General features: G+C 38.5%; 1 protein-coding gene across 1 annotated transcript in view; it reads left to right on the forward strand.

Annotated features, from left to right (window-relative positions):
* The window catches only part of DNAH9 (dynein axonemal heavy chain 9), a 704,007-nt gene that overhangs the window by 650,941 nt on the left and 31,766 nt on the right, over nucleotides 1-21,300 (forward strand). The window contains exons 66-67 of the mRNA XM_049776731.1: nucleotides 4,858-5,028; nucleotides 14,555-14,737. Coding sequence (XP_049632688.1) covers nucleotides 4,858-5,028; nucleotides 14,555-14,737 — 354 coding nt within the window. The remainder of the gene's footprint in view (nucleotides 1-4,857; nucleotides 5,029-14,554; nucleotides 14,738-21,300) is intronic.

Raw genomic sequence — 21,300 nt, forward strand, 5'->3', positions numbered from 1 at the left:
ACTCTTGCAGCATCGAGTTGAATTTTTTAGTCAAACTATTTAATTGTGGATCTTATCTACCAAAATAACATGTTTAATTTAAGTACAAATAAAGTACACTGACTTTAATGTTAAAATTGAGCCTTTGACGCTATTTTTTATTCTGTACAATTTAATTCAATAATTCTACTTATTGTTTGTTAATTGTATTTTAAAAACTTATAATGTTTATTTGTTGTTTGTTTTAAGAAAACCAAACCTTGCTATGCTCAGAACCTACTCCTTGCTTTCTGCTCAATGATCACTCATGGAAGGACTCAGAAGATAGTTTGTTTTCTTTTATGTTGTTTTATGTTATTGTTTTTATTGTTTTGTTTTGGTTTTGAACCACACCTGGGTTCCTCCTAGCTGTGTGCTCAGAAATTGCTTCTGGCAGGCTCAGGGAAACATACGAAATGCTGGGTATCAAACCTCGGTTTGTCCTGGGTTGACCTCATGCAAGGCAAATTACCCTATTGCTGAAGTATCTCTCCAGCCCCTCAGGCAACAATTTTCTGACATATATAGATAAAATAAATAATAATGTATCACATATGATTAGATAGTATATATATTCACTTTCTGTTTTTTCTAAGATGATCATGAACATTGATTGAAATATTCTCACTTAGTTTATAGACAGAGATTAGGAGCAAATTTTTATGTAAGACCTTTTAATAGTTTATATTAGTAATTCCAAATATTTTCAGATGAGCAGACCACTACTATTGACAGTTTATTAACAGTGACCCATTGTTACTCCTCCCCAATTCCATATGCTAATCTTACCTGGATGGTCAGTACCATACCTGGAGAGGCTGTTATTTGGGATAGAGAATAATAGAGAGATTGGGGAAAGGGGTAGAGTGAGCGCATGGGCAGCTAGGATGAAAGGTTAGCAGCAGGAAAGAGGTTGCTTAGATTAGAAGCCATGTGATACATGGAAGTTAGGACCTTGTAATAAAGCTGGGTTTCTCCTGAAACTTTATCTGACTGCTTTGTGAATTTCTCTGCGGTCACCCTGAAACCTACAGACCTGCTGAGTATAGGGGCTACAAGCACTAGACAAGCCAAGAAAGGCCTCAGCCCATCAAATCTAGGATTCATTAATTTATATTTAAACAACAGCACATATGTACATAAACACATAGAAATAAAATGAAAATCATATACATGTACCTACATGAAGAAAAAATATTCTTGACAATCCCATAAAACAGAGGCAGACAGACAGATAAGAAATGGTGTTCTCTTTGACTCAAAATAGTGATTTTCACCCAAGTTCAGAGTGTCCTAAGTCCCAGAGAAGCACCAGAACAAAAGAAAAAGTCTACTAGCTACCTCAGCTGGGCTCCGTCCAGTCACACAGCCCCCAAAATGGGGGCAGACAGGCCAGCAGAGGAGTCCATTTTTACTCAGAAGAAATGTTTTTAACTTATGCTACTGTATTCTGAGAACATGGTACTTTTACTTTACTCTGTGGTCTCACATGAGGCATCACATGCAGCCTCTAATCAATGACCCCCACTACAACACATAAAAAAATGGCATCAGAACACAAAGGTCACAATGGGAAAACAATCCAAAACCCTACCACACTCAGTCGTTCTCAGAATCCAACTAGTATCAATCACCAATATAGCCTCTATGATAAAGACTTTAGAGAGGTAATATAGGATGTTCAAGGTACTCAAAGAGATTATAGAATAAACAGCCAATAAAACTCAAGAGGATATGAGAGTATGTATGTATGTATGTATGTATGTATGTATATAAATACAAATAAATATAACAAAACTAAAAAAGCCTAGTAAACTTGGTAGATAAAATGAAAGCCACTGAAAGGCCTCACCAGATGTAAGAACAGAATCAGTTAGCTCAAAGATAAGCTGCATAACACCTGCATAACACCATAATGAACAGAAGATGGAAAAATCAGCAAAATACATGAACTGAATGAATGAATAAAGATGTCTTCCATGTTTTAGAGGCCCAACAGAGTCCAAAGTACCATTTTTTTTTTGTTTTTTTTTTTGTTTTTTTTTTTTTTTGTTTTTTGGGCCACACCCGTTTGATGCTCAGGGGTTACTCCTGGCTATGTGCTCAGAAATCGCCCCTGGCTTGGGGGGACCATATGGGACGCCGGGGGATCGAACCGTGGTCCTTCCTTGGCTAGCGCTTGCAAGGCAGACACCTTACCTCCAGCGCCACCTACCCGGCCCCCCAAAGTACCATTTTTAAAATGAATTTATGTCTATTAGCCCAGCCAAAAGTGTAACCATGACCAAAAAAAAAAAAAAAAAAAAAAAAAAGACTGTTGACCAATATCAGCAAAAGAGTCTGTAAGCTGTGGGTGAAATTCAGACTAAAAAATGCACAATATTGAATTAAACTGAGGTGTGTGAACCCAGCTAAAAGCATGTCTGAAAGGAAAAAAAGCAGACTATTGCCCAACACAATGGAGTAGCTGTGGGCTATGGGCATAGTTTGAACTATAAAAATTTTGAACTATAAAAACGTTGGACTAGGGTCAGAGAGACAGTACAGTGGTAGGTCATTTGCCTTGTATGCAGATGACCCAGGACAGACCCGCTTCAATTTCCAGCATCCCTTGTTGTTCCCAAGCCTGCCAAGGGTGATTTCTGAGCATAGAGTCAGGAGTAACCCCTGAGCAATGCTGGGTGTGGCCCAAAAACCAATCAATAAATAAAGTTAAAAAAAAAACACTGAACTACAAAAAAATTACACACAGAAGTTCATTTAAATTGAGTTTATGTGCATAAGCCTTGCCAAGAGAATAGTCAATTCTCAAATACAAACTCAATAAAAAACAATACAGAACCACTGGAGTCCCGGAGACCCAGGAAGAAAATCTTCATAAAGAATCAATAGTCAATGACATAATTGCTGAGAAATATCCGGAGTTAGAGAGTGCTTGCAACCACACACTGGATGCCCAAATTGTACCAGCTAAAAGAAATTCAAAGAGCAGCACAAGAAGGAAATCTTAATAACAATAATAAAACCACAGATGTAGATAAAATACTGAGTTATTTAATAAAGGATATTCATAACATTTATCAAAGACATGTATCAAACAATATTAAATTTATTTGAAACAGTAATGTCCATGAATAGTAAAAGAAACCCTTTTAAAAAGGAATATAGTAGACTTCACATTCATCAACTTTAAGTTAAACTACAAAGCAATAGTCATTAAAACAGCATGGTATTAAAATAAGGCAGTCTCTTGGAGCAATGGAATAAATTGAGTATTCAGACACATACCCCAAAATCTATAATTAATTAATCTTTAAAAAGGAAGACAAGAAGCAGCGCCATAGAGGCGGTGAGGCTGGGAAGGAGGCTCCGGGAAGCACATGAGTGGGCCAGGGAGTAACAAGCAGTGCTGGAGAGGTGGTGAGGTTGGGAAGGAGGCAACGGGAAGCACATGAGCGGGTCGGGGAGCCAGGGAGCAGCAAGCAGTGCTGGAAAGGCGGTGAGGCTGGGAAGGAGGCGTGGGGAAGCACACGAGCAGACCGGGGAGCCAGGGAGCAGCAAGCAGTGCCGGAGAGGCGGTGAGATTGGGAAGGAGGTACCGGGAAGGTCAGGAGTGGGCCGTGGAAGGGTCACCATAACAGGTATCCCAGGAGGACCCTGAGTCCTAAGAGAGAGGCCAGAGGGAGCTCGAAAACTTTCGCCAACTAGTCAACGTGGCATAGGCAGCCGGGGGGACAGAGAGCCAGAAGTGGCAGTGACTAGAGGTCCAAGAAGGAAGCACAGGCTGACTCCCAGGTGGGGGAGGTGACTCATCTAGGCTCAACGGTGCCCTCTGCCACTGTGGCCAGGAGTGGAACTACACTGTCTCACAGGAAAGAGAAGTGATTGACCAGGCTTGACTGGTAGACAGGGGAGGGGTCAAGCTTCAGCAACATACCCACCAGGAACAGCACTCCAGAGAAGGGACCCAGCCCAAGCACACAGGTGGCAAAAGTAATCTGAATTCAGAAGGCACTGCACTCTAAGCCACACCAATATAAGGAAAAGAATATGGGTAGATCAAGGAAGACCCTGAATCCAGGGGATATCGAAAGGATCCCTAATAAATTTTCAAGTCCTCCAAACCACACAGACCCAACAGAAGATCTTAAATTAGCCATGAGGAATGAAATGCAAGTCATGTTAAAGGAAATGAAAGAAACACTAGCCAGCGAATACAAGAAATCCATGGACAAACATATCAACCAACTAAAAGAAGAATTGTTACAAAATATGAGAGACAAAAAATTAGATAGTAATAATTATTTCTGAAACACTATTAGATGACTTCCTTTTTGTGGAAGGACAGGTGTATATAAGGAAACAATGGGAGAAAATGAAATTAGAGATGGAGAAAGCTACCAAAACTTCCAGCAAAAGAGAGATGGAAATTCAGGAAAACTCTTCTGGAATAATACAACAAATAATAACAAGAAAATACAGACAGAGGGATGAAGCGATAGAACAGCGGTAAGGCATTTGCCTTGCATGTGGTCAACACAGGACAGACCCCAGTTTGAATCCTGGCATCCCATATGGTCCCCCGAGCCTGCCAGGAGTGATTTCTGAGTGCAGAGCCAGGAGTAAACCCTGAACAATGCTGAGTGTACCCCCACTCAAAAAAAGACAGACAGGAAGTAAAGGCTATACTACACCATCGGGGTTGTTCAGCATCAGTTACCTGGAGAAACAGAAGCACTGGTCTCCCAATACCTCCAATGGCCTTCCGATTATGACCTTGAATTAGAAATGGGAAAATAACTTAATTGGTTGTTAAGTAATTTAACTCTTATTTTTCAGTATATTGATGCTGAGCTGCCTCCAGAATCACCATACCTCTATGGTCTACATCCAAATGCAGAAATTGGCTTCCTGACCCAGACATCAGAGAAACTTTTCCTTACTCTGCTGGAGCTACAGCCCCAGGATAGCCAAGTTGGAGATGGGACAGGCTCCTTAAGAGATGAAAAGGTATATAGAGAGTAAAAACTGACAATCACTGCAGAAAGTCTAATCTGCATGGGTCAATTTGCATCAGACACTCACTATGCAATCTGTGCATCATATATAGCCTGTTCTTTCACCATTAGGAACTTCTCTCACTCCTCTAGAACAACAGCACAAGCCATCTGGTTACATTATAGTATATCTTTGCCTTTGAATTTGGAGCTTCACTTTTCTGGTTCAGTTAAGGGCAATTTTTTGTTTTTGTTTTTTGGTTTTTGGGCCACACCCAGCATTGCTCAGGGGTGACTCCTGGCTGTCTGCTCAGAAATAGCTCCTGGCAGGCACGGGGGACCATATGGGACACCAGGATTCAAACCAACCACCTTTGGTCCTGGATCAGCTGCTTGCTAGGCAAACACCGCTGTGCTTTCTCCGGGCCCAACTTAAGGACAATTTTTATTAAATTTTTCCACAAACATGAGGAAAGAATGAACTTCACAATTGTGGTTTGTAAAACCTGAAATAGACTTTAGAAATGTTTAGTAAAAATTATGAATGGGAGGGGCCGGTGAGGTGGCACTAGAGGCAAGGTGTCTGTCTTGCAAGTGCTAGCCAAGAAAAGGACCACGGTTTGATCCCCCGGCGTCCCATATGGTCCCCCCAAGCCAGGAGCAATTTCTGAGCGCGTAGCCAGGAATAACCCCTGAGCATCAAACGGGTGTGGCCCGAAAAACCAAAAAAAAATTATGAATGGGTAGGTTTCCCCAAACACCTCTATTCTCATTTCAATGGTTGAATGTTTATTTGTATTAAACCACTTATTGAAAGCAATAAGACCTTCCCTTTAATTAATTTAAACCAAGAATCTCCTAACTGATCAAAGGATAAATTTAAGAAATGTGGAGATAAAATTATGATAAAATGTAGACTGGGACAGCCAGAGGCAAGAAGCCAAGTGTCACAAAAGGTACTGAGCACCATAATAAAACTTATTTGTAAAAATTTTTCTAATAAGAACTAAAATAACTTACAAGAGATATACCTCCTTTAACATATTTTCACACATTTATACCTGCCATATTACTTTAGAGAAAACACACCTTGAATATTAAAGCCTATAATTGCAACCACAGTGCCTAAAATAAGGAAAGCAAAATAATGAAAAGTGTCTGTCATAGAAGCAGATTAGGGTTGAGATTGGGGCCAATTGGGGTTAAGGAACAGGAATGTAACTGAGGAAATTGTTGGAGGGAACTGACACTGGTGAAGGGATTAGAGCTTGAAAATTATGATGAAACTCAACTATTAACAACTTTCTAACTCTGTATCACACAATTATTTAATATTTTATTTTTAAGAACTTAGTTTTTTGCAGTACAAGAGGATAACGTGTGTGGTAGTACACAATCCTAACACAAGTACCATTTAAATCCTTTAAGCATCCTAGCATCTACAGGCCCAAGCCTGGCCAATACCAGTTGGCTAACCAACTGCAGGAGAATCAGGGGCATGATCCCATTAGTAATTTTAAAATTACTTATTCACAAGTGCTAAAAAACCCAAGGATAAGATAAAAAGCTTGACATTTTGATCATGGATCCCAGGGTCAGACACAGAAATTTATAGCCTAAGTGATTATTCTTTTATCTTTAAAAATTACTATTTTTAAACACCATACTTCACAAGGTTGTTCATATGACAGTTGTGGGGTTTTTTTTACTGTTACAAAGTTAATCATATTGAGTTTAAGTCATGCCATGAACAACACCCTTTACCACTGCACATTTCCCACCATCAATGTCCCCAGTTTACCTCCTGCCATCTACCCTGTCCTCTTCCCTACCTGCCTACCTCTGTGGCAGACATTTTCTAGCCTCTTTTTCTCTCTCTTTCTTTTTTCTTTTGTTTTAATTTTAGACACTGTGGTTTTTAATACTGTTACTGAAGAAATATCAGACAGATAACTTTATGTCCTTTCAGCACCCAATTCTTGTTTAAGTGATCATATTCATCTGTTATAGTCATAGTAATTATTCTGTCTATCCCTATCTCTGTCTCATTTTGCTCAGTATAACACTCTTTATATCCATCTATGTAAAAGCAAATTTGATTACTTTATCTTTCCTAAAAGATACATAGTATGCCACTGAGTAGATGCACCATAGTTTATTATCCACTCATCTGTTCTCAGACACTTGGGTTGTTTCCAAAACTGGCCTCCTGTGAATAGTGCTGCAATGAACATAGGAATGTTTTCTGCATTGTGCTATTGGGTTCCTATGATATATTCCTAGGTATGGTATTTCTAGGTTATATGGAAGCTCAATATCAAGTATTTTTGACAATTATTTATTTTGTTTTCCAAAAAAGGCTGGACCAGCTGACATTTCAAACAAATGTGATTGAGAATTTCTTTCTACCTACATCCAAGCAAGCACTGGTTGTTCTTGTTTTTTGTGATGTGGGCCAGACTCTGTGGTGTGAGATAATAATTTATTACTGTAGAGTTTTATACTAATTACAATTAATATATTTAATTTCTATTGTTTGATATAATGGAACTCAGAGCAAAAGCAATTGTTTTGTATATTAAAGACCTATGTTCATAACAATGTCTTCACCTAAAATTATTATAATAATTGTGTAAATTTCAACAAAAAGGCCTTCTGCACACCTATATTCATAGCAGCTCTATTTACAATATCCAGAATCTGGAAACAACCCAGGTGCCTGACAACAGATGAGTGGCTAAAGAAACTGTTACATATACACAATGGAATATTATGCAGCCATCAGAAAATAATGAAGTCATGAAATTGTCCTATACTTGAATGGACATGTATACTATTATGCTGAGTGAAATAATAGTGAGGGAGAGAAATATACATAGAATAGTCTCACTCATCTATGGGTTTTAAGAAAAATAAAGGACACTGGGGCCAGAGCAATGGCACAGCAGTGCGGCATTTGCCTTGCATGCAGCTGACCCAGGACGGACCACAGTTTGATCCACCAGTATCCCATATGGTCCCTCAATTCAGAAGTGATTTCTGAGTGCATAGCAGGAGTAACCCCTGAGTATCACCAGGTGTGGCTCAAAAAGAAAAATATTGTGATAATACACAAGACAACAGAGATGTGGGCTGAAATGTACAGCCCATGATATAAAGCTTACCACAAAGAGTGGTGAGCTTAGCAAATATGAAAGAAGAAATGAGAAAACTTTAAACTAAAATAAAAGAACATAGAAGCCTAGCAGATTAAATGAATGCATCACTGGAAAGTCTCTCCAACAGAATAACCATGACTGAGGACCAAATTAGTGAGAAGGAAGATGAGATGCATGACAACTTCATACAAGAGAAAGGATGGGAAAGAGCATTAATGGAAAAAAAAAAAACTCAAAAATGTGAACAAACGAAAATATAGTATGTCATCTACAAACAGGGAGAGCTTGACTTTTTATTTTCCTATCAGGATGCTTTTATATATTTTTCATGTGTAATTGTTATGACAAGAGGAAGAAGCCTTTTCTTGTGCCAGATTTTAGATGAAAGGCTTAGATCTATTTCCTATTGAGTATAATATTTGCCATGTGCTTATGATAAAGGCCTTGACTGTATTGAGAAAAGTTTCTTTTATTTTTATTTTGTTGAAGGTTTTTATCGTGAGTCAGTTTTGGACATTATCAAATGCTTTCTGTGCATCTATTAATATGATCACATAATTCTTTTTTCTTTTGTTGATATGGTGTATTATGTTGATTGACTTCCATATCTTAAAACGTTCTCACATCCCTGGAATAAAACTAATTGGTTATGGTGTATGACCTTTTTTAAAAAGTGTTATATCCTATTTGCTAGGATTTTGTTGAGGATATTTGCATTTGTGTTCAAGGATATTGGTCTGTAGTTCTCGTTTTTTGTGGCTTCTCTGTCTGCTTTTGCTCCAGTTATGTTAGCTTTATTAAAACTATTTGGAAGTGTTTCTATTTCTTATTTTGAAATGGAGTTCAGAGTAAAAATGCTTAGGATCTTCAAAAATAAATAATAAAATATACTATCTATAATATATAGGAGGATATGAGGGCAGAAATTTAAAAATGTCAGAATTTAAGAACTTGGTAAGGAAAATAAAAAATTTAATGGAAGGCCCTCCCAGATAAGTAACAGCTCCTGAGGACAGAATCAGTTAGTTTTAAGATAAAGTGCAGAAAACCTCCAGATAACAACAAACAAGGGGGAAAATTCTCAAAATAAACTAACAGAAGATGAAAAAATCTTCAAATTTAATAAATAAAATACCCTCTCAGACCAGATAAACTGGTTCATACCAAAAAAACAATAATAAAACAGTACTGGCATGGAAAAGCATCCTTGTTTACTGCTGGCAGGAATGTAAACTAGTTCAGGCTTTTTGTAAAACAACATGGACACTTCTCAAAAAACTAATAATTGAGCTTCCATGACTCAGCAATTTCACTTCTTACTAACCACCCTAAGGGCCTCTAAACAGAAAATTACAGTGCAGGAAATATATTTGCATCCTCTGTTAATTGCAACACTATACAGGGTAGCTAAATTTTAGAAACAATTCAAGTGCCCCAGAAGAGATGAATGGATAAAGTAACTATGGTACACACATACAATATGATATTATGTAGCTATATGAAAAGATGAAATCATACAATTTGTTTCCATATGGGTGAAACTGGAGAGTATCATGCCAGGTGAAGTTAGTCAAAGGAAGATACCAAAACAAAATTATCTCTCCCATACATTTTATATAAAGGAACTTAGCAGGGGAATAATACATTCCCAAAAGCAATAGAGATTAAGAGCTAGAGAATTTGTCTGCAGTAGAAAGCATGCCACTATAACACAGTTCACTAAACATAATACTCTTTATATCCATTCATGTATAAGCAAATTTTATTTATTTTTTACTAGCTGCATATGTCACTTAGGTTTTTTTCTATATTCTAGTTATTGTGAATAGTGCTGCAATGAACAATGGAGTGGAGAGGAATTTTCTGTATTGTTTTTGGGCCCCTCGGTATATTCCTAGGAGCATATAGAATTCCTAGGTATATTTGTAGAGGCATATATATTCCTAGGGTCATGTAGAAGTTCTATTTTTAGGGGCTGGAGAGATAGCATGGAGGTAAGGCATTTGTCTTGCATTCAGAAAGATGGTGGTTCGAATCTCGGCATCCCATATGGTCCCCAGAGCCTGCCAGGAGTGATTTCTGAGCGTAAAGCCAGGAGTGACCCCTGAGCGCTGCCGGGTGTGACCCCCCAAAAAAAGTTCTATTTTTAGTTTTTTGTTTTTGTTTTTTAAGAATGTCCATATTGTTTTTCAAAAGGGATAGAAAAGTCGACATTCTGAAAAAGAGTCTGAAGGGGCTTTTGACTTTTCTAAGCTAAAGATGCTCCTTAATTTTTTCTTTGGAGCTATCTCTTTCCCTTATTGCCCTTCCTTCCTCAGATCTGATATCAAATTCCCAACTACCCACTAAGTGACAGAACAGAACTCTGTTTCCCCATGTTTAATGTGCTTTGGAACAATGCATCCAGATCACATATTTTATCTATTTGTGAATGATTTTCAAATGAAAGCTTAGTGATACAAAACTATTCCTTCAAATTCAGTTCAGGAGACATATAATGATATAAACGTAGGAATTTGTCTTCAAGCCCTACAGTAGTTTTCAGGTATCACTTATATTCTTTTTCAGGTTTTGCTATTACAGCACCACAGTCTCTCTATTTGCTGTTTTGCTTTGGGTTTTTTTTTTATTGTTTATATATGTGTAAAAATGTATCACTTTTACATAGGCTATGTATTACATAGTTGTTAACAATATATTTGTTTTTTGTTTTTTGTTTGTTTGTTTGTTTTTTTGGGGGGGTCACACCCGGCGGTGCTCAGGGGTTACTCCTGGCTGTCTGCTCAGAAATAGCTCCTGGCAGGCATGGGGGACCATATGGTACACCGGGATTCGAACCAACTACCTTTGGTCCTGGATCGGTTGCTTGCAAGGCAAACGCCTCTGTGCTATCTCTCCGGGCCCCACAATATATTTGTTTTAAAACCAATACAACCACCAACATAAATTAACTTCTTGAAAATTTTGATGTTTTATATTCAATAGGATGATAATTATTACTTTTTTCTAACATCAGCTTTTTTACTGGAGAAAATATTAGTTTAAAAAAGTAATGTATATAAAAAGTACAAATCAAAGTAAACTTTAAATATCCATTGCATTTATATAAAGCTTTATGCCTTTCAAATGCTGCCACATTCAATTTTTGGTATTTTGATTTTTCATATTTAGCACCAGAATACTTGAGTTGGATAATAGAGGAATATGCTGTTAAAAATTAATCAATAAGAAAAATTAAGGCCTTGGGACTGGAGCATTAATAGTGTGTAGAGAGCATTTGCTTTGAATGCCCAATTCAGTCTCTGGCAACCCATATGTTCCCCTGAGCATCATCATTAATAATTCCTGAGTTCAGAGTAATCCCTAAGCACTTCTAAATGTGTTGCAAAAACAGGAAGGAAGGAAGGAAGGAAGGAAGGAAGGAAGGAAGGAAGGGAGGGAGGGAGGGAGGGAGGGAGGGAGGGAGGGAGGGAGGGAGGGAGGAAGGAAGGAAGGAAGGAAGGAAGGAAGGAAGGAAGGAAGGAAGGAAGGAAGGAAGGAAGGAGGAAGGAGGAAGGATGGAAGGAAGGATGGAAGGAAGAAAGGAAGGAAGGAGGGAGGGAGGGAGGGGAGGGGAAGAAGAGGGGAGGGGAAGGAGAGGGGAGGGGAGGGGAGGGAAGGGAAGGGAAGGGAGGGAAGAAAAAGGAGGGGAGGAAAGGGAAGGGAGGTAAGGGAAGGAAGGAAAGGGAAGGGAGGGAAGGGAAGGGAGGGAAGGGAAGGAAGGAAAGGGAGAAAAAGGAAGAAAGATAAAAAGAAAAAAAGAAGGAAGGGAGGGAGGAAGGAAGGAAAAAGGGAAGGGAGGGAGGAAGCGAAGGAGGGAGGAAGGAAAGAGAGGAGGAAGGAAGGAAAAAAGAAAGGGATGGAGGGAGGAAGGGGAAGGAAAGAAGGGAGGGAGGGAAGGAAAAAGAAAGGAAGGGAGGGGGAAGGAAAGAAGGGAGGGAGGAGGAAGGAAAAAGGAAGGGAGGGAGGGAAGGTGGGAGGAAGGAAAAGGGGGAGGAAGAAAGGAGGGAAGGAAGGAAGGGAAGGGAAGGAGGGAGAAAGGGAGGAAGGAAGGAAGAAAAAAGTAAGGGAGGAAGGAAGGAACCAATGGAGGGAGGAACTAAAGCAGGGAGGAAGGAAGGAAAATAAGGAAGGAGGGGAGGGAGGGAAAAAGGGAGAGAGGGAGGGAGAAAGGGAGGGAAGAATGGAGGAAAAAGAGAGTGAGGATGGGAGAGATGAAGGGAATGAGAGTGGGAGGGGGAGGAAGGAAGAATCGAAAGAAGGAAGGTAGAGAGGAAGGAAGGGAGGGGAGGGAGTAGGAAGGAAGGGAGGAAGGAGAAAGTAAGGGAGGGCGGAAGGGAGGGAGGAAGGGAGGAAGGAGTGGAGGAAGGGAGGTTGTAAGGAAGGAAGGGAGGGAGGGAGGCAGGAAAGGAGGGAGGATGGGAGGCAGGAAGGGAGGGCTGGAGTGAGGGATAAATGGAGGTAGGAAGGGAGGGGTGAGGGAGAAAGAAGGGACAGAAGAAAGGGGAGTGAAGGAATAAAGGGAGGGAGGAAGGGAGGGAGGGAGTGAGGAAGGGCAGGAGCAGTAAAAGAATGGAGGGAGTAAGAGAGTGAGAAAGGAAGGGAGAAAAGGAGGGTGGGAGGGATGGATGGAGGGAGGGAATAAGGAAGGAAGGAAGAAGGAAGGAAAAAAGAACGTAAGGAGGAAGGAAGGAAGGAGGGAGGAAGGATGGAGGAAGGAAGGAGGGAGGGAAGGAGGGAGGGAAGGAAGGAGGGATGGAGGGAAGGAGTGAAGGAGGAAGAGAAGGAAGGAGGGAAGGAAGGAGGGAAAGAAGGAAGTAAAGGGAAAAAAGAAGGAAAGGGAAGGAAAGAAAGGGAAGGAAGGAAAGGGAAGGAAGGAAAGGGAAGGAAGCGAAGGGAAAGGGAAAGGGAGGGAAGGGAAAGGGAAGGGGAAGGGGAAGGGAAAGGGAAGGGAAGGGAAGGGAGTTGAGATATAATATACTTACATTAATATGGCTAATATATACATAACCAAACTATTACATGATCAGGTTCTTTCCCAGAAAATAGCAGAGACAAATTTAACTGAAATAAGTAAGAATTAGCTCACTGTATCAAATAAATTAAACCAAAAAGTGCTTAAAACCCAGGCTTTAGTGCTTCGAAGAGAAAAAGAAAGCAAATACTTTCAAGAAACTTCTATTCTGTCATTAGCAAATTTCTATGTCTAAATTCTTTTTTTTTTTTTTTTTTTTTTTTTGGTTTTTGGGTCACACCCGGTGATGCTCAGGGATTACTCCTGGCTATGCACTCAGAAGTCTCTCCTGGCTTGGGGGACCATATGGGTTGCCAGGGAATCGAACAGCGGTCTATTCAAGGCTAGCGCAGGGAAGGCAGGCACCTTACCTCTAGCGCCACCACCCGACCCCCCTATGTCTAAATTCTAACTTTAATATTTAAGTGTTCATACCACCAGGAAGAGTAAATTGATTGGCCAAATTTGAAAAATGGGAGTCTGCATCCAGCGAATGTACCCAAAAATAGTGGGAAAGAAATACTCATGAATGAAGATGGTAACATGCTATTAGAAGTGTAAAGAAAGGATGAAGAGGCTATTTTTTAAGAAATGCTATCTACCCATACACTCCAAGAATTTACACTCAGTCACTAATTTTCTCCCTCCTTTAGCTTTGTCTTTCCCATGTTTAATTATGCCTGTATTTTTCCCATTTTTCTTTCCTGTCAACCTGAGTTTATTTACTTCAAAATGTCAGATTTAGTTTCCAAATGTTTTCCCTTAAATAACCCAGTATTTAATCTGAGGTTTTCATTTTCCAGAAGAGTGATGTGGTTGTTCTACCTTCCCTATTATGTAAAGTAAATGTTTGTATGTAAATGTAAAATGTTTTATGTAAAATAAATATGTTTAAGAAAAAGGTTTATACACTTAAGTTTATACACACTAAGTTTATCAACTTAGCATCACATAGCCAAAAATATCTAAAACTCTAAAATCAAGTATGTTCTTTACCTTGTTGAATTTCAACAACAATATACATTTCTAATTTTTTCCAACTTCTATTTTTTTTTTGAAAAGAAATTTGTGTTCGTTGAAGAATTCAGAAGGATCTGGTCAGTTTTGTTTTGTTTTGTTTTTTCAGAAAACATGTGTCTGTTCCTCAATATTGGCTTAGTTGACCTAAAGTTTAATATATCAGGCAATGTTCTTATTTGTATAAGACACTGGATTCAATTCTGACACCTCAGGAATAACTGGCTCTGTAGTGATGTATTGCAAGGGAATTAAATACTTCTAGAAAATTAGACCCCAGCCTTCACCCTATGTTTTCTTTTATGGAACAGGTCAAAATTCTCCTAGAAGAATTACTGGAGCGGCTAACAGAAGAATTTAATATCCCAGAACTGATGGCCAAAGTGGAGGAGCGCACCCCTTACATTGTGGTTGCATTCCAGGAGTGTGAACGGATGAATCTACTCACCAGAGAGATACAGCGCTCACTACGGGAACTAGAACTTGGCTTAAAGGTAGGTAAGAAAGGGTTGTTGGTCATTATCAGAAGACATTGGGAGAGAGGGGTAAAAAATACTTGGAGTTACAGCTAGAGAGACTATGCAGTATATGGGGTGCTTGTCTTGCATGCGACCAACCCACGTTGAATCTCTGGCATCCCATATGGTCCCCAAAACTTGTCAGACATGATCTCTTAGTGCATAGCCAGGAGTAATCCCTGAGCGCCAAGTGTGACAAAAAATCCAAACACCACCCAATAATCAAAGAACATGTGAATGTTGAAGAACATTTCTTCTACAGATCTCTAAATTCTCAAGAATGTGTGACCCATAGAGACTATTTAGCTGAACTACAGGTTGTCTCAGATGAGACTCTTGAAGTTTAGAGACAAGTGGGCTCAAATAAGCTATGAAAAACTTAAAAAAAAAAAAAAAAAAAGCGGGTCAGTATATATAGCTCTCCAGAAAAAGATTTTTAGTAGATCAAGAAACAGAAAAGTTTTGATAATGTTTTATATTCTATTGATAGTTTTACTCATAAAGAAGGCAAAAATGTATTTTGGTTAAAATATGGAGGTTTTGGGCCGGAGAGATAGCATGGAGGTAAGGCGTTTGCCTTTCATGCAGGAGGTCATCGGTTTGAATCCCGGCACCCCATGTGGTCCCCTGTGCCTGCCAGGAGCAATTTCTGAGCCTGGAGCCAGGAATAACCCCTGAGCACTGCCAGGTGTGACCCCCCCAAAAAAATGGAGGTTTTTATATGAACCAGTAGTACCATATGGCATTGTTCCTTTTTGCATAGGCCCATTAAAATGGGAAAATATTAGATCCAGAGTCATAGTGCAGGGGTACGGCACATGCCTTGCATGTGGCTGACCCAGAACAGATCTCGGTTTGATACCCAGCATCCCATATGGTTCCCCAAGCCAGGAGCGATTTCTGACTACATAAGCAGGAGTAACTAACCCCTGAGTGTCACCTGGTGTGACCCCCAAACAAAAACAAAAACAGAAAATAAGAAAATATTATATAAAGAAAGAAGTTCTTAACTAATAGGAATAGGAACACATAAATTTTATATTGCAGTGGGGTCTTACAACCTGAACACTTGCCAAAATGACTTAGCTTAGGAGTCAGAAGGTCAGATATTGGCCATTTACCACTGAACTTTGAATCACATCTATGGAACCAGCACAGTTTTCTACACCAGAACCAGGAATTGAACTTCATAGAAGGCCCTAATGCTGCCCTGACATCAACTTCAGTCATAATGGGTTCATATGACACCCTGATTACTTGGTAACAGCAACAACCTGCTTTCAGGACGGGTTCTCTGCATTGACACCTAATGGTGAGATGAAACCAGAAGATGGTCCGCATTACTCTGACTTCAACAATGAATCTGTACAAAATCCAGGATCTCTAAATACAGAAACCTGACCTGACAACTATGATTGTGAAGAACTTTTACTGGGACCACAGAGAGAGACTTTGAGGGTTGAAAATTTAGTATGCTCGGAGCCTGTAGTTGCTCTTATGCAAGGATGCTTTATGGGTATGGTCTCCCTGTTTTTAAGCCAAAGGTTTTTTTCTTTCTATTTTGCTGTGCCTATGGGAAAAAAAAACCTGTCACACACATCTTTTTTATTTTTTTATTTTATCTTTTATCTTTCAAATTGGGCCACCTGACTTTTTTTAGAATCTTGGAACACAGATTACTTTATTTTACCACATATACCAACATTTTCTATAAAACTAAGAAGAAAGAAAGAAAACCTGGAGGCCGGAGGCCAAGTGGTCTCAATGCATTTGTGAAAAAATAAATAAGGACAAAACTAAATATTCAAGTCAAAGTCAATGATAATTGAATCAAGAAACCTAACTTTGGAGCTGAAGACATAGCATGGAGGAGTTACAATATATTAAAATTTAAATTTGAATTAGTCTCATAGTATTTAAAATAAAATAGCCAAGTCCATATTAAAGAACCCAAAATTTTAAGTCTTTAATTATACTTATAGCAACTCTACCATTCTTACCTATATTAACAATTTTATTTAATTATTTTAAAATTTTTACTTCACATACATTTTTGTTTTAAATACTTTTAGAAATGTTCAATATGATCATCTAGATTATTGTAGATAGCTGCATCAGCGATCAGAGTTCTAATTCTTGAGAAAAGATATCTTTGTACTGAAACTTGAACCAATTTTAATGTTTGAATTAGTTGTATTAAACAAAAAGACAACTTTATACCTTGCATCTCAATAGAAAATATAAAATATTAAATGTGTTTTCTTTTAAAAATATTTTTGTTACTTTTACTTCCAGAAGTTGAAACTATTTAAATTACATTTGTGATGAGGTATGTTTCATTGTAATTATAACTCACTTTTTTATTTAAACACCATGTTTACACAGTCATTCATAGTACAGTTTTTTGCACAGAAAAAGTTGTTCATAATTGAGTTACAGTCATACAGTATATATAAACCTTCACTAGTGTACATTTCCTGTCACCAATGTCAACAATTTTCCTCTCACCTTCCTTGATGCCTTGTTCCCTTCCACCCACCATCTCCCTCCTGCTTCTAGACACATATATAAAGTTTCAAAACTTTATAATAATGCAAAAGTTCAGAGCCTATTTCTTTCAGTTGTTGAAGCCCTGAGTTTAATCCTGGGTACTGCAAAAGTAATCAAATAATTCAGTAAAAGAATTTAATTCTCATTGCTTCAGTTTTTCCACCCATAATATAAAAAGAATAGATCTACCTCACAGGAATTTAAAAGAACTAAATAAAATTATTTAGATAGATTCTTTTAAACAATATGTAGCACTTGGAAAGTGCTATTTCCCTAACAGGTGAAAGAGTTCTAGTATTCTACAACCTCAATCTACTTGTGTAAAGATTTGGTATGGAAGGCAGCAATAAATTTCTTCCCATATAGTTATATAGAAACTATAAAATGGATTAAAAATTCTAAGTTAGATAATATTTTAACTGTTAATTTTTCTTCTTTCCACACTATGTTGGAGAAAAATACATAAAAATAAAAGTGAGTTTGAATAGGAAGAAAGATTAAAGAGTGACAGTTTTTGATAATGTTTTAAAATTTTATCAGTTTATAATTGAACCTAATACCAAATTTCAGAATACAGCCTCTAGTGTAAACATTTTTCCTGTCACATTATGTAACTCCACTACTGTGGCACATCATTATATATTAGTAATTATCTTGAGTAGTTTTACTGAAATCTCAGCTTTTTAAATCCATGTAATTTTGTGCAGGTTTATTTATCCATTCAACTTATGATTCACTTTCTTCAAGGGTCTTCACTCTGGTTTGATATCATGTATAATAATATATGCCTGGGGAAAATGAAGGGGATGAGATTTCTCTTATTTTTAATCTGTTTTAAGCAGTGTTGATTGATTAGTTCTCTGAACAAGTCTCAGAACTCTATGCTGAATGATACAAAGGAGATAAAAAATAAATTTTTCGGCCAGGATGGAGGTTGGAGGTAACATGGATAAAAGAAGTAAGATGCAGGGCAAGCTAAGAATGGCATGCGTAACTGGTTAGCAGCCACATCTGTTGGCTAGGGCAATAAAGATGTTATCTCTCTGGAAAAAAAATTTTTCCCCTCCAAAATTAGTCTTCTTTATTTTAAATCCTTATCTGGCAGTGCTCAGGAATTATTCTTGTCTCTGCACTCGGGAAACCCCTTGACAGGTGTTTCATATATATGTATTCATATATGTTAATATATCAGGGGAACATATATTGTGCCAGTAATCTAACTTGGACCATCATTAAAGTACCTATACTATACTATTTTTAGCCTAAAATTACAGTCTTACAATGGGTTAAAGGGGAAAAAAGTACACAAATGTGACATCAGAAAATTATATACATGGAATGTATAAATAGATGCAAGTTATTACAGAAGAATTCCATAAGCAGATAGGAAAACTACATTATTTATCTTTACTTCTTCAATGGACTGAAAAAATAGGAGCAATCTTCAGTAAAAAAAAAAAAAAAAAGAAGAAAGAAAGAAAATTCTGTAGTAAAAACCCAGGTCCAAAGACTAATCTGGTTATTTGACTCCAGTAGGGTATTTGCAAAATAGCCATACCCACCTACCATATTCCAGGTTCACAAACTGATGGAGGAAGAAATTAGGGAGCCAAAATTTTGAGGAGTAATCAGGTAATTCTGGACGAGGAATCAAATATATAAAGCAAAACATTGACATTAAAATAGATACCATTCAAACTGACCAGCAGCACCTAGCTTACTTTATCCAGCAGTGCCAAAACCCACATCATCCCAAGAGCAGAACCTGCCAAATGAATGCATGTCAACGGAGGTGAGCTGATTTTGCCCCCAAAAGTGGAGCCCAGTTCTTTCCAGTGCCCGTAAAGGGTAGAGCCTTCTCACCATCAGCCACACACATGTCCATCAGCTACCATCATAAACAGTCTGCAGCACTCGGAAACACTCTCCAGGACTCACATCACCCTAAGAATGGAGCCTGCCAAATGACTGCAGGTCAGTAGAAGTGAACTGGTTCCACTCCAGAATAGCAAAGCCACTACTCTCTGCTTTGTGGAAAGGCACTTTTCCTAGTCAGTGAATGCCAGCACAATAGGTAGAAAACACTATATTACAAATGTGACCATTAGGAAACAACACAGGCCTCCACCATGCATAGAGAATTAGGATGGCAGCTCTGATGATCTGAAAAGTGGCAACTACCATTTAGCCTCCCAAATAAGTACTTTAGAGAAGAAATCAAAGAAGCTCATAGAACTCAAAGAGCATGGGATGTACTGAACAAACTACAATAAAAATCAAGAGGACATGAAAGTAAAAAGTAAAAAACCTAAACTGAAATAACAAAAAAACTTGGTAGGAGAAAGGAAAACTTCACTGAAAAGCCTATCCATTAGAATAAGAGCAGATGAGGACAGAATCAGTGACTGAAGATGAGATGCATAACAACTTTATACAACAAAAGATACTGGAAAAGAGAACTAAAAAAAATATCAGACAATAAAAAAATTCTCAAGAAATATGAAAAAGCTAAAATAAAAGTCCTTGATAAAGTAAACAGAAACAAATTAAGCATCATCGGAGTCCCCAGAGACCTAGTAAGGAAATCTCCAATAAGAATCAGAAGTCTGGGGCCGAAGAGATAGCATGGAGGTAAGGCGTTTGCCTATCATGCAGAAGGTCAGTGGTTCGAATCCCAGCATCCCATATGGTCCCCTGGGCCTGCCAGGAGCGATTTCTGGGCATAGAGCCAGGAGTAACGCCTGAGCACTGCCAGGTGTGACCCAAAAAAAAAAAAAAGAAAAAGAAAAAGAAAAAAAAAGAATCAGAAGTCAAGAATATCATTGCATAGAAACTCCCAGAGCTAAAGAGTACATGCAAACTAATCTTGCAGGACCAAAGAGTACCAGCCAAAGAAACCAAAAAATGTACCCTGATGCACATACATCCTAGTCACAAAGCCAAATCTCACATACAGAAATGTGAGATTATCACATTCAATACTAAAAGCAGCAAGATCAAAAAGGGAAAGTTGAAAGAGCATTCTTAAGTTTTACAGCATATCTGTCACAAGAAACTCACAACCCAAAGGCACTGGAGGGATATAGTGACAAAATTAAAATGAATGCTTAGTCAAAACTCATTTACTTAGCCAGATTCATCTGCAGGAAGGATACATAGCTTAAAATATAAACAACAGGGCCCGGAGAGATAGCACAGCGGTGCTTGCCTTGCAAGCAGCCGATCCAGAACCTAAGGTGGTTGGTTCGAATCCCGGTGTCCCATATGGTCCCCTGTGCCTGCCAGGAGCTATTTTTGAGCAGACAGCCAGGAGTAATCCCTGAGCACCGCCGGGTGTGGCCCAAAACCAAATATATATATAAACAGCTCAGAAACTTATTAGTAAGTTAATAAGACATTAATAGTAGGAGACTTCAACACTGCACTGTCTGTCAGCCCTTGAAGCAGGCTGAAACTGAACATGAACAGACATTCCCTCAAAGAAGAAATACAAATTGCCAAAAAGCACATGAAAAATTTCTTTACATTATTAATCATCAGGGACATGCAAATCAAAACAATGATGAAGTATCATCTCACACCACAGAAGACTGAAATCCAATGAAGTAAATTATATCACATAACACTGAAGTCCACCATTTTCTTAAGAGAATTACTTGGCTTTTTCTTTTTAGGTTTCCATATGTTGACACTACCTGTGAGTAAATAAGTGCAAAGGTTAATAAATGTTACAGGAGGGCCCGGAGAGATAGCACAGCGGCGTTTGCCTTGCAAGCAGCCGATCCAGGACCTAAGGTGGTTGGTTCGAATCCCGGTGTCCCATATGGTCCCCCGTGCCTGCCAGGAGCTATTTCTGAGCAGACAGCCAGGAGTAACCCCTGAGCACTGCCGGGTGTGGCCCAAAAAAAAACCAAAAAAAAAAAAAAAAAAAACTATTAAAAAAAAAATGTTACAGGAGAAACTGGTTTAAGGAGAAATTTGTCTTCAAC

Source organism: Suncus etruscus, chromosome 7 (assembly GCF_024139225.1).
Source record: "Suncus etruscus isolate mSunEtr1 chromosome 7, mSunEtr1.pri.cur, whole genome shotgun sequence".
Taxonomy (NCBI): Eukaryota; Metazoa; Chordata; class Mammalia; order Eulipotyphla; family Soricidae; genus Suncus; species Suncus etruscus.